Here is a 12,197-nt window from a genome sequence, read left to right as displayed (position 1 = left end):
CGCCTGAGTTCATTGAAGTCAGCTTTCCTAAAGTCTAGCACTTTCGCCCTACTAGTTACCTTACTCACTCAACATTTTCTGGTGAATTCTATTATTTGGTGATCACTATCCCTCAGGTGAACACTGATCTGTAGGTCTCCTACCATGTCATCCCCCGTTGCCAATACCAGGTCCAGTAAGGCATTCCCCCTAGTGGGACCATGTACCTCCTGCGTCAGATGAAGGTCCTGTATGCAGGATAGAAACCTGCGTGAACGGTGGGACTTTGCTGTCTGCGTCTCCCAACAGATGTCTGGGTAGTTTAGGTCCCCCATGACTACCGCCTCCCTAGTTTTTATGGTCTCTGAGAGCTGCCTCAGGAGCCCCAAATCTAGTTCTTCCCCTTGATGTGGGGGTCTGTAGCAGACCCCTACCACCAAATCCCTTTCTCCTTGACCTCCATGTAACCTAACCCACAATCCTTCTACTTTCTCCTCCTCCGATTCCGTTTTGATAAGGGTCGATGTATATCGCTCATTGACATAGAGCGCCACCCCTCCCCCCCTCTTTCCCACTCTATCCTTTCTGTACAGCTTATAACCCTCTATGCGTACCGCGCAGTTGTGGGAAGAATCCCACCAGGTTTCTGTTAGCCCTACTAAGTTGTAGGTGTTTTCTGCAAGCAGGAGTGCTAGTTCATCCTACTTACTCCCCATGCTCCTAGCATTAGTATATAGGCACTTGAGCCCTGTGACTGGCGCCTTTGTTGCCCCCCGGCTCTGCTGCCCAAAGGGCCCCTTATTGCTTACCTGCTTATTGCTTACCTGTGGTGTATTGCTGACCGCCCCATGGATTGCAGGTTCCCGATGTTCTCCTTCTTCAGGCTGGGCTGTCCTTGTGGGTGCCACATGGTTTGGTGGTCCACGGCTTCCCCCGCCCTCATCATCCCCTCCCCTCGATGAGCCTAGTTTAAAGCCTGCCAGAGGAGATCCGCCAACCTAGAAGAGAACACGCTTACCTTTGGGGGACAGGTGAAGCCCATCCTAACTGAGCATGTCTCTCATTGTGATGTGCGGGTCATTGTCAAGGAAGCCGAAGCCTGCCTCGAGACACCATTGCCGAAGCCACCAGTTGGTCTCTCTAATGCAAGTCTCGTGTCGTCTTCCACATCCACTCACTGGTAGGACAGAAGAAAATACCACCTGTGCCCTGCTTTCCCTCAGCATGCTGCCCAGAGCATGGTAGTCCGTCATCAGTGAATCCCTGTACTTTTGGAGCAATGTTTACTTTTACACACTAAATATACTGCTGAATCTATGGAGAACTTTGAATATGGAACTTCATATCCCTGCTGCAGACAGGCAAGTTTTCAAGTCCAGAAATAGTGATTACATATTCCAGACATATGATATTCCTTCAGTTGCAGCCAAGGATCTACTCATGTTGGTTGACTTTACAATTGGTTGGAAAACGGAATTTCCAGTCTGCAGGAAATTCTCAGATCCTGAAACATATATTTGTCCCAAATCAGGAGGAAGAATCAGAAACTTGGGGGGAGGGGGGAGTAAGGAGGAAAGAAAGGAGCGATGATATGAAATATTCTAAGCATTTCATTTCTACCTTATCAAAATATTTCATTTTAAGAAGGTCAAAACATTGCTCCAGCAAGATCAGAATTTTGAATGGAAAAGTACTGATGGAAAATTCTCAGCTGGCTATAACTCATTCCCTGCCCCTTTAAGGGCTTTGTTTTCTTTGAGATAATATAAATTATAATGGGGGAAAAAAGCCCTACTAGATCATCTAATCTGTCTCAGCAGAGACAGCCACATGACAGATAACTACAAAGGTATTCATGAGTGGCCCAAGTGCCTGAACTGCTGCCAGTTTTATTATAAGCAGAGCAGACAGTAGCATCCACAGCTGAAGTTGCCTAATGCTTTTCCTTGCAAGATTTGGCCTTCTGTTGCTTGTAACTTTGTCACTTTCTCTAACTTTAGCAGTTCAGAATGAAGATCTCCAGGTCAGGTGTTTTGCCTCATGCTAATTTTTTTCTCAGGAGTTCCAGCTGAAATTGATCAGCAGAACAAGAACAAAGTTAGGGAGGGAAATAAGGTAATTGCCCATTAAAAATACATACAGTGCTTTCTTTTAGGAGATGGATGGTCTTCACATACTGGGATTTGAAATTTAACTGAAGGGAGGATTTCCCTATGGTCAGAGACATTTTTGCTGCCCCGGTCAACCATTGGACAGACTTTTCACTTGTGGCTAGTAGAGATTTGTTGAAGTAGTAGCTAAATCATCCCAAGCTTCCTCTGAACTCCCATTACTGCCTGCAGCTCCTCATACATCCAAAGTTCCTATCTCCTCCTCCAAGCCTCTTCATCTCCATGTCCCCATAATGTTTTCATAAACTTACCCCTTGCCCCAAAGCCTCCCTGAAGCCCCTTCACCCAGGTCCCTAGGTCAGTGAGGCTCACTTCCTTATTCTCCATGCCTGACTGCAGTGAAGAAATTGGTTTTGGTGGAACAGAGCAGGTAGGAAAAAACACATACACACAAGTTGGGTAATACATTGACTGTTCACAGGGAGAAGTGGAGAGCCTAGAGACTGAGTATTGAGGTGGACCAGGGAGCACACACTTCAAGAGCAGTCCTTGGGGAAGGGGAAAGCAGACACTGGGGCCTATAGAGAAAGAGGGAGAGGAGGTAGCATTAAGGAGGCTTAGGAGTGAGTTTTGTGAGGATACTCAGAGAAGAGAACCAGGGCTGGGTGAGAAGCAATCTATGGAGCAGATCAACTTCTGCATCTACGCTGTAAGGATATGGAGTCATAGAATCATAGAAAGTTAAGATTGGAAGGGACCTCGGGAGGTCATCTAGTCCAACCTCTGCTCAAAGCCAGACCATCCCCAACTAGATCATCCCAGCCCAGGCTTTGTCTATCCGGGTCTTAAAAACCTCCAAGGATGGAGATTCCACCACCTCTCTGAGTACCTGTTCCAGTGCTTTACTATCTTCCCAGTGAGGAAGTTTTTCTTCATATCTAACCTAAACTTTCCTTGCAGCAACTTGAGTCCATATCCAAGGGACGGGAGAACTGCTTTGGGTGAGGAATGAATTTTTTTTTATACCTGAAAAGCTTCCCCGAATGAGGAAGTAGTTAGGAAATGGGTAAGACATAGGCCTTAAGAAAAGTGTACAACAGCTTGTGCTTCCAACAAGAAACCAGAGAACGTACCTTGAAGTATTGTGGTGTGTACATATGAACAGCTTTTCTTCAGCCTCTGTTTTCAGTTCTTTTGTCTCTACTCAGAGCACTTTTACACGTGCTCCGGGGGCAGAGGGGGAGGCACTTTAGAGTGGCTCCAAGAGTCTCTCTAATTAAAGTGCCACTGTATCTCATGTATCAGCATTCCCGCATTTCCAAATGGTGGTGGGGACGCTTCTAAATGGTAGCAGGGGCGTTTGACAAGCTTTAGTTCACGTGCCCCCACTGCCATTTTGAAGCATGGGGATTCTGATACACGAGGCGTAGAGCCTGGTTGGAGCACTGTAATTACCACGTTCCAGCAGTCTTAATTAATCGAGTGCTCTGAGTAATTGCAACGTGTCAGAGCAGCCTCACATGTACATGCATGCAGATTGTAGTAATACAGCAGTAAAGAAATAATAGTAAAGGTCCTTTTCTGATGCAGAAAGAATGTGGGTGTTGTCACAACCCAAAGTTGTGGTTTTTCTTGTTTGTGTGCGCTTCGGCATCGCTAAATCATGTTCCCGCCAAATTGCAGCTCTTTTGCACAGTGGAGTGTTCTGCTGCAACAGAGAACCCGTGTGCAGGAGCTTTTCCCGCCAGTTCTGTAGCTTTCTTTGCACAGTGCATTTCTTTTGCATTATAGTGATGCACGATGCAAAGGAGTTCCTGCCATTTGTATTAAGATTCGCGCCACATTATTGGCCAGTCTTAATGTAGGCACACGTGGCGGCTAGCTATTGGCTTGCTAGCCATACAAAAGGCTTGGGTGGTTTCCGCCCAAATTGGAGAGAGAGAAAGCACGTGGAGTTCGGGAAAGGAGCGTGAGGATCTCTAAGCGCTACTGATCCATATGAACCCAGCTTTTTCCTTAAGAGGGCAACAGAGGTTTAATTTGTCGAACCCACGGAGCTTCAACAACTCCGCGGGACCTATTTACCGTCCCCTCGGAGCCTTAACGACTCCGAGGCAACTAACCTCTAGCCTCTCCCCGTCGCCGATCGCAGCCCAGATGTATCCCTATCCTAAGGACCCAATTGTCGAGCCCACGGAGTTTAACAGCTCCGCGGGACCTGGGAACCGAGTAACACTCACAGAGATACAGCTGCTCCGTGGGAACAAATTCTTGAACCCCGCAGAGCCTGAATCACTCCGGGGTCAAGGAACCGAGTTTGTTGGAGTCCTCCACCGAGAACTCAAGCGGAGCTGAGCCTGGAAAGCTGACCAGCCTACACCGCAACCACCTTGGGTGTAAGTAAATAATCTTTTCAATCAACCATTATGCCTCCGTGACTGATTCTAGCTAGAGCGTGTCATATCGCACTGCGGTCTTTTCCAACCCCGTGTACCCGGGCTACCGGCCACAGCCTGTGTACACACAATAGACGGGCCCGGCTCGCCCATGGCGACCCAAATGGGATCAGAAGAGAGCTCGCACATGGCGACCCAGGCGAGATCAGAAGTTGGCCCGCACAGGTGTATATTAGAAACCTGCTCTAATAACTGGTTCAGAGGTGATCATGGACACAGTGGAGACTGTCAGAGACACACAGCTGCTAAGGGCAAAACACAACAGATGTATTCACTTAGCAAATATCTTTATTGCAATGGCTATTAAAATTGATGCATTAGGGGGCAGTCCCTGCAGTGAAACCAGAACTGAATGGGAGGAAGCTCCCACTCACCTTCAAAAATGTTCCATCTAGTGCAAACTAAACTTACTGGCTTGGTTCTATATTGGTGCTATCTTGCTACTATCTTTCCTGTAAACAAAGGGCAATTATTCAGGTCTGCCAACATCAAGCACCTTTCAGCACTACTTTATTTACTACATACCTAAAAATCTCAACATGCAATGACACTGATGCCAACAAAGCTGTCTTATCAAGGAAATTACCCCCATCTGAAATACCATGATTTCTAAGTAGAGAATCCAGGGTCCATTCTGACAAACCCAAACAGAAAGATTTTGGTGTGGATGTTACAGACAAGATCCCTGACCCAAAGACCTCATGATATAAATGTAAAGCCACTCACACTAACAAATGGAGTTTTATTTAAATTAAAAAAAATGAAGTCAACAACTTTTTTCTCTCCTTTCTTGACTTGGGACAGATGGTAAAATGTAGAAGTGCCATTCTCTAAGTGTAACTGTGGTGCTTTTTAAGGCAGGCCATGTGATGAGAATCATCCTGTGTCACAGATTCACACAGATTCATGAAGTTTAGGGCTGGAAGGGACCTCATAAGATCATTGAGTCCAGCCCCCCTGCTGTGGGCAGGAAAGACTGCTGGGGTCAAATAACCCCAGCAAGGTGTGCATCCAGCTTTCTTTCTATTGTGAGGCTTTGTTTCAGATCCTGTACCTGTGTCCAGTTTCATACATATATAACAACGTCAGTGTGTATGTATTATACCAGTTCCTGTAGCCCTTGTATATGGAAGCAACTGCCAGGTAGCTAGGCAAGTGAATCTGATAATAAGCTTTTCAAAGACTGTACCCCAATTCAATACCAATTTCATTGGCATCCTTCCTTTTCCTTCTACTCAGGAGCATAGGCTCCCTCCACCCCAGCTGTCAAAGTTTTTTTGTGCATTCCTCCAAAGCACTCCCCCAAATGATTCCCTGCATTGATTCCTTCCCTCTCTACTTAGCAAAAATATGGGCATCTGGGCATAGTGTCTAGGAACAGTAGGACATCTGGCTTATACTTGTGTCACCCCCAGCTTTGTGCTTCCGGTGAAGGTGAGAGATATGTGAAACAGACCGCTTTAGTCCATTTCCATGGTGAGGAAAGTGCAAATGAGAGCATAAATGCTGAAATTGGACCAGCAGGGTTAAATGGTTTGAAAAGAGAGGAGCAACTTTCACACATTCCAGTGACAAAAGGATCCCCTCAAAAGGCTGCACAGAATATGGTACTATTCCCAAAACAAGTCCCTCCATTTGCAGCACTTTTGTCAGACTGCACTGTCAATCCTGCTTGATGCAATCAGTAGCACAGACACAGGAGGGCAGGCTCTTCCAGCTAGTTAATTTGGGTCGCAGTCCCTGCCGTGCTAGTCCCTGCCGTGCAACCTGGCTCTGCAGGGAGCACAGATCCGGGGCTGCACAGGATAGGCAGCAGCGGCAAGGAGACCCTTGGTGTGGATCTCTGCTCCCTGCGGAGCCAGGTCATATGGCAGGGACCAGCACTGCCCTGCCACGCAACCTGGATCCACAGGGAGCAGAGATCCACGCCAGATATATTATATAATAATATTATATATTATAGAAGAAACCATTTCACAGCTGCTGAAGGTTTCATATGACAAGAGTTACAATAAGTGTCCTAGATTCCATCTGCTCCTTCAAGTGCAAGGAACATATCTTGATTCACCTTCTCTAGAAAGTAGTCTACAAGGTACCTTATAGACTGCACTCACTAATCAAAAAAAGCAAGCACTCATATAGAAAAGAAAAAAGAAAGGAACACTCCACTGCACACTCAGTTGTCCCCTTGCTGGGGTGAGGATGAGAAAGGGAATGCACTCCATGTGACAGATGTTAGTCCCACACTTTATTAAACTACCAAAAGCGTGTGAAAGCTAAAAACAGAAATTGGGTTTATCCCAGATCTGACCTTCCTGGGCTTTGACACGCATCAAAATAGTTGTAGGACTGTCCTTTACACATGCAGCTTGAATGGCAATTAACTCAAATTATCCCCAATTATCCTGGGGGAAAAAAGGGTTATCTTGGTACTTCACAGGCACTTAAAATGGGCAATGGGCTTGTATATTTGTAGGATCTCAGAATAAAGGTGTAACGAGGTGCATGGCTAAGGGGCTGAAGCAGGGGGGAAGGAGGTTAAAGAGAGGAGCCTACCTGCTGAGGAGCCCTGAGTCAGATGACTAGGATGATTGACTGACCCTAGGGGAAGTTAAAAGCTCCCAGGGAGGCAGAGCTAGCCTTAGGGAAAATGGTGCCTTGGCCAAACTTGTATTTTGGTGCCCACCCTAGAAATCCCTCCCAAGTCAGCAGTGCTGCTGCAGGCAGAGGCTGGAAGGCAGGGGTGCAGTGCAGCATGGTCTGGCAGGGAGGTGAAGTGGCATGGTGTGCCAGGAAGGTGGGCAGGAAGGCAGGCACTGCTGCTGCCATCCATGCTGTCTAGCCTGGCTCTTCCTCAGCAGCAGCTGGAGGTGGGGGTGCTGCTTCTCCTGCTGGGGCAGGGATCAGCCAGGGTAGGGTAGATCACCGCTGTGAGCACAGGCTGCGTGCATATACATATGCATGGCACCCCCTGACCATGACACCCTTAACGAGACCACCCATGTCACCTACCCCTGAGGCCAGATCTGCAGGGAGAGCAGCTAAGGTGGGATGAAGAGGCTGGTTTGCTGAGGGACAAGCATCAGGCCTGAGTTGCCTCTCTCAAGGTCTGAAGAAAGACCAGAGGTTTAGCATTTGTTTGTTATTTGCCTGTTGCTTATGTTGTCTGCCTTGCTTGTTGTGGGGAGAAATGTTCCCCCTATAAAGTAAGCAAACTGGAACTATAGCTGACTGGGCTTTATGAGAAAACTGGCTCCTGGGTCAGGCTACAGAAGAAGCAATGTTCTACAAACAGGTTTTGTCCCAGAAGAAGTCTGACATGTTTTTAGCCTCAGATAGTATGGTAGTTTATGGGTGAAGTTACATATAACATTTAGACCATACTAAATCTGTGGCATGTAAAGCAGTGTTAAAGTTAGAATATGCTGTGGGCAAATGCACGTTAAGGGTCAATACAGTTTTTTGTCTGCATAGCTCTGACTTGCCACTAGAGCAGGGGCATGGCTAGAAGCCAGGATCCCTGGGCTTTATCCTTGTTCTGGGTGCAACGGGAGAAGGGGTCCTGAAGTAGTACATTCTGGGAGGCTGGAGGACTGCAAATCGCTCATTTTATATCTATGGAGCCTATCAGAAGCTAGGCAGCATGACCCAGAATTAAATCTCACCTGAAGTGCCATAACTTTAAGGCACTTGGAGGGCACTTAGCACAAGTTAATGAGCCTTAATGTGAGTACACTTGGGTTTTAAGTGCCCTTAGTATAGTTTAAGTCGGGGTGCTCAATCCCCTGTCCATGGGTCAGATCTGGCCCCAAGGGCTTTGGAATCTGGCCCATGGGGAACCCCACAGGCTGTTGCCCTGCATACTAGATCTAGTGCCAACACACAGGACCTGCTCCCAGCACATGGAGGATGACAGAGATGGCCCCACATGCAGAAGCAGCATGCCACCCCATGATCTCTGAGGTTGATAGATGCAGCCCAGAGTCCTGGGGCCCTGATCCCAACATGCAGGACTGGGTGGAAGTGGTGAGGGTTCCTGGGGCCCCAATCCTAGCACATGGGACCAGACAGGGGAGGCACGGTCTAGATCTAGATGTGCAGGCTAAATTGTGGGGCGTGAGGTCCAATTTGGCCCAAGGGACCAAAAGATTGAGCACCACTGGTCTAAGTGTAACATGTACCTTTACTGTAAGTAGCATAAGCACTTGCAGAGAACTGAACAAAACACTGCACCCTTGCATGAGCCCCTGTGTTCCAGGAGGTGGCAGCCTTCTCAAGAGATCCTAAGCCAAGATTCGGAGAACTTGTGTTCTTCAACAATTCTGGCACAGTTGGAACAGTAGGCTGATTTAGTCCAGAAAGCTGTACGTATTTTAAATGTGCAGACCCAACCTGTACTCAGTCTACAGTTTCAATAGGAATACTATATTTCCTGTCCAGAATTATTGTGTTACTGTGCACTGATAAAAAGCTACAATGTTTCACCACTGAAATGGGCAGATTTCACTGCTGGATGAAATATGTTGTCAGACAAAGCACTGTGAAAGCCAAGGGGGCAGGCAGGAGTATAAATCAACATAACCATTATTATTTCAATAGAGTTATATTATGGATAGAGGATATGGTCTGGTCCATCATTCCTGTATCTCTGTCCCCAATAGTATACTGAAATGCAGCTCCTTGTAACTGCTCTGTGGATATTTACATAGTTATGCACTTCACTATCATGTCTCAGGGTCTTGATTTAAAGAGCTAATCAGTAACCTGGGATACAACAGCTAAATATACAAATCACAATATTCAGTACTGCAGGGAAGACTCAGCTAGGTAAAAGAATAAAACAATCCAAGCAGGTACATAGAAATAACTATAATCCACTCTAGGGAAGTTGACTCATAAAATGACTATGCAAATATATAAGAATCTTTGAAAGTCTAAAAAACTGATCACGTGAGACTTACTGTACTCTGTCTGGAAACAGACATTAAAATGACTAAGAGAAATTTTAGGTACATTCAGAATCTTTTGTGCTTAGTCACCAGAAATTAATCAATAAGGAAGAGGCCTGGGGAATATCAAACCTCAGTCTATCAACTGTATTACCCAGCCAACTTGCTTGCAGTAGTAGTAAAAAAAAACAAAAACACAAACTTAAATGTCAGGGTGAAATACTAAATATAGCAGGGAGAGGCTATATTTTCAGACATGACTCATGATTTTGAGTGCCTGATTCAAGGCTCTTCAAAAGGGGTCTAATACCTCAGAAAATGCCAAAAAGCTGTCTCCAGCCTGTGGGCAGTATTTTGCCAGTCCCTGCTCTAACATCTAACTTTGGTTCCCAACACAAATGTAAATTTTGTTTACATTTACTAACAACTGGGCTTGAAAGGTCAGCTCCCATTCCATTGAACAAGGTATCTAGCAAAGCATCGCAACACTTTATTACTCTTTTGATATTTTTAAGATAATTTTTTAATGAGTTTATTCTGGGGGCAAAATAATGCATTTCAGATTAGTTGAGGGATTTTTATATCCTATAATATATCCTGTAGTAGGCAACATCCTGTAAAAGCTTGTAAAATTCTCTCTCTAGTAACATAAATTTGAGGTGCCTCTCCTTTTACAATACAAAAATATATGATTGGCCCGTGAACATTTTACATAAGCAGAGGTTAAGAAAAACTTTCTATTGAGTAGTTGTAGCTCACATCTAGTCCTGGTGATTAAAAGCATTTAGCATTTGATAACTGGTAAGAGATACAGACTTGGTAGTTTCATTCCTGTTTGGGGTGGTTGGGTGTCTGTATCAGAAAGACCATAACCATACCAACAAACTCAATAAAACAATATTAGGATGTAGATATGAAAGTACTAGCTCTCTAAATCCAAGTGCGAAATATCTGCTAAATGGAGGATCTTTGTCTGATTTCATGGGAAATGTTAAAACTGTATAGCATGCACTGTCTCTGTTATTGGTTTTCTAATGTTACTTCTCCCCAGCATCAGAAACTATGCACGTAAAGTCTTACCCTTAGTTATGTTCTTTTGTGAACATCCCTTATTCCCCAACCCCACCAAATTTAAGTAGTTCTCAGGGAGAATTAAAATATGTGAATCAATGGAATGCTCTGATGACACCACTGTAGAAACACCCATAGGGAAATAATTGGTCTTTACTGTAGATCAAATTATGGTAAGATAAAGAAACATAACTTCCCACTAAGTGAATAAGAAGCATCTTGTGGAAAAAATAGCCTTTAATTAAATGCCTGCATCCTACCATCACGCATATGCACAAAGGGGAATAATCGAAGTTGCCTTTCCTATATTACATAATTAGTATGTAGGATGGCTTCCAGGCTCAAGCAAGTTGACTACAAAGGATTCTGAGAATAGTTGGCTTAGACTAGGGGCAGGCAAAATACGGCCCGCGGGCCACTTCTGCCTACCAGGCCATTATATCCGGCCTGTGGAGACCCTAAAAAATTTATTGAATTAATAAATATTTGCCCTGGCTCCCCGTCAAAGCTGGCTGGAGCCAGGGGCAGTAGGACCCAGAGGGAGCCCTCCGCAGGCTTGAGCAGCCCATCCCCAGCTAGTTCCCTGCTTTCCTGCCCCTACCTGCTCCAGCACTGCATCCCCGGAGGGGACTACACTGGTAGGGTGTGTGCGTGTGTGTGTGTGGGGGGGGGGGTGCGCTCGCACATGCAAGCACAGGGGCAGTGTGCATGTGTGCGTGCGCGCAGGCACGGGGGCAGGGTGTGCGCGTGCGTGTGTGCACATGCATGCATGCACACACGCACGCAGGCACAAGGGCAGAGTGTATATGTATGTGTGTTTATAGGGTGGGTCCCACACGCAGACCCCCCCATACACATGCACCTATGCCTCCCCTTGCACTGCTGTACACAAACCCCAGTCACCCTCCCCCCATAGCCACCCACACCCCACATACCCACACACCCACAGCCCCCACAAACCTGTACCCACCCCCCACAACATACAAAAGCAAGACTTCATTTTAAGGTATTGTGCAGTCACCTCTGTGTACACTACACAAACACATGTAAACCAGGACAAAAATATTTTTTTAAATCAAATTAATGAATGTTGTAGATGATCACTTTTTAGAATATAATTTGGTATTTTTCTGGTTCTGAGATGGCAAAACCCCTTGCTGAAAAGAGTACTTCTGGGGGCAAGGGGAAAGACTTCTGGTGGCAAAGGTCAGGGGTTAGGGAGTGGGACTTCTGGTCACAAGACCACAACCAGGGAGCAGGGCACCTGTCAAGGGGCAGGGCTACCCATGCGGTCCTTGACAGTTTGCCACAATTTGGTAAGCGGCCCTCGGCCCGAAACAATTGCCTGCCCCTGGCTTAGACCAATTGGCCAGAGCAGGCAATGTCTATGAAGTAAGAGAGACGAATGTGACATGATCACACATTGTGTAGATTCTCTCATGGCAGGACTGTCCTACTCAGTCTTCTACAGTTCTAGTCCATCAAGGCTTCATCTACAGAAACTGAAAAACAGCACCTAGTTGTACATCTGTGTATTCAACATTTCCATTTCTTTTTTTATATTGTATATATATTTTTTAAATCAAACGAATCTTTGGAATCACATCTGTCCCACTGGGAAGTGAGGGATT

At 45.9% G+C, this 12,197-nt stretch overlaps 1 protein-coding gene across 2 annotated transcripts in view; it reads right to left on the bottom strand.

Moving 5' to 3' along the window:
- Window positions 1–12,197, bottom strand: part of SAMD8 (sterile alpha motif domain containing 8) — a 76,236-nt gene that overhangs the window by 14,000 nt on the left and 50,039 nt on the right. For both annotated transcript variants that reach the window (XR_003095801.1, XM_025212862.1), the window contains exon 7: window positions 998–1,156. Coding sequence is in view for 1 of the 2 variants with exons in the window: in XM_025212862.1 (XP_025068647.1) it covers window positions 1,023–1,156 (134 nt within the window). In the remaining variant the exon portion in view is untranslated. The remainder of the gene's footprint in view (window positions 1–997; window positions 1,157–12,197) is intronic.

This window comes from Alligator sinensis, unplaced genomic scaffold, assembly GCF_000455745.1.
Source record: "Alligator sinensis unplaced genomic scaffold, ASM45574v1 scaffold109_1, whole genome shotgun sequence".
Lineage (NCBI taxonomy): Eukaryota > Metazoa > Chordata > Crocodylia > Alligatoridae > Alligator > Alligator sinensis.
Note: the sequence above shows the minus strand (reverse complement) of the source record. Positions and strands in the feature narration are given on the sequence as shown.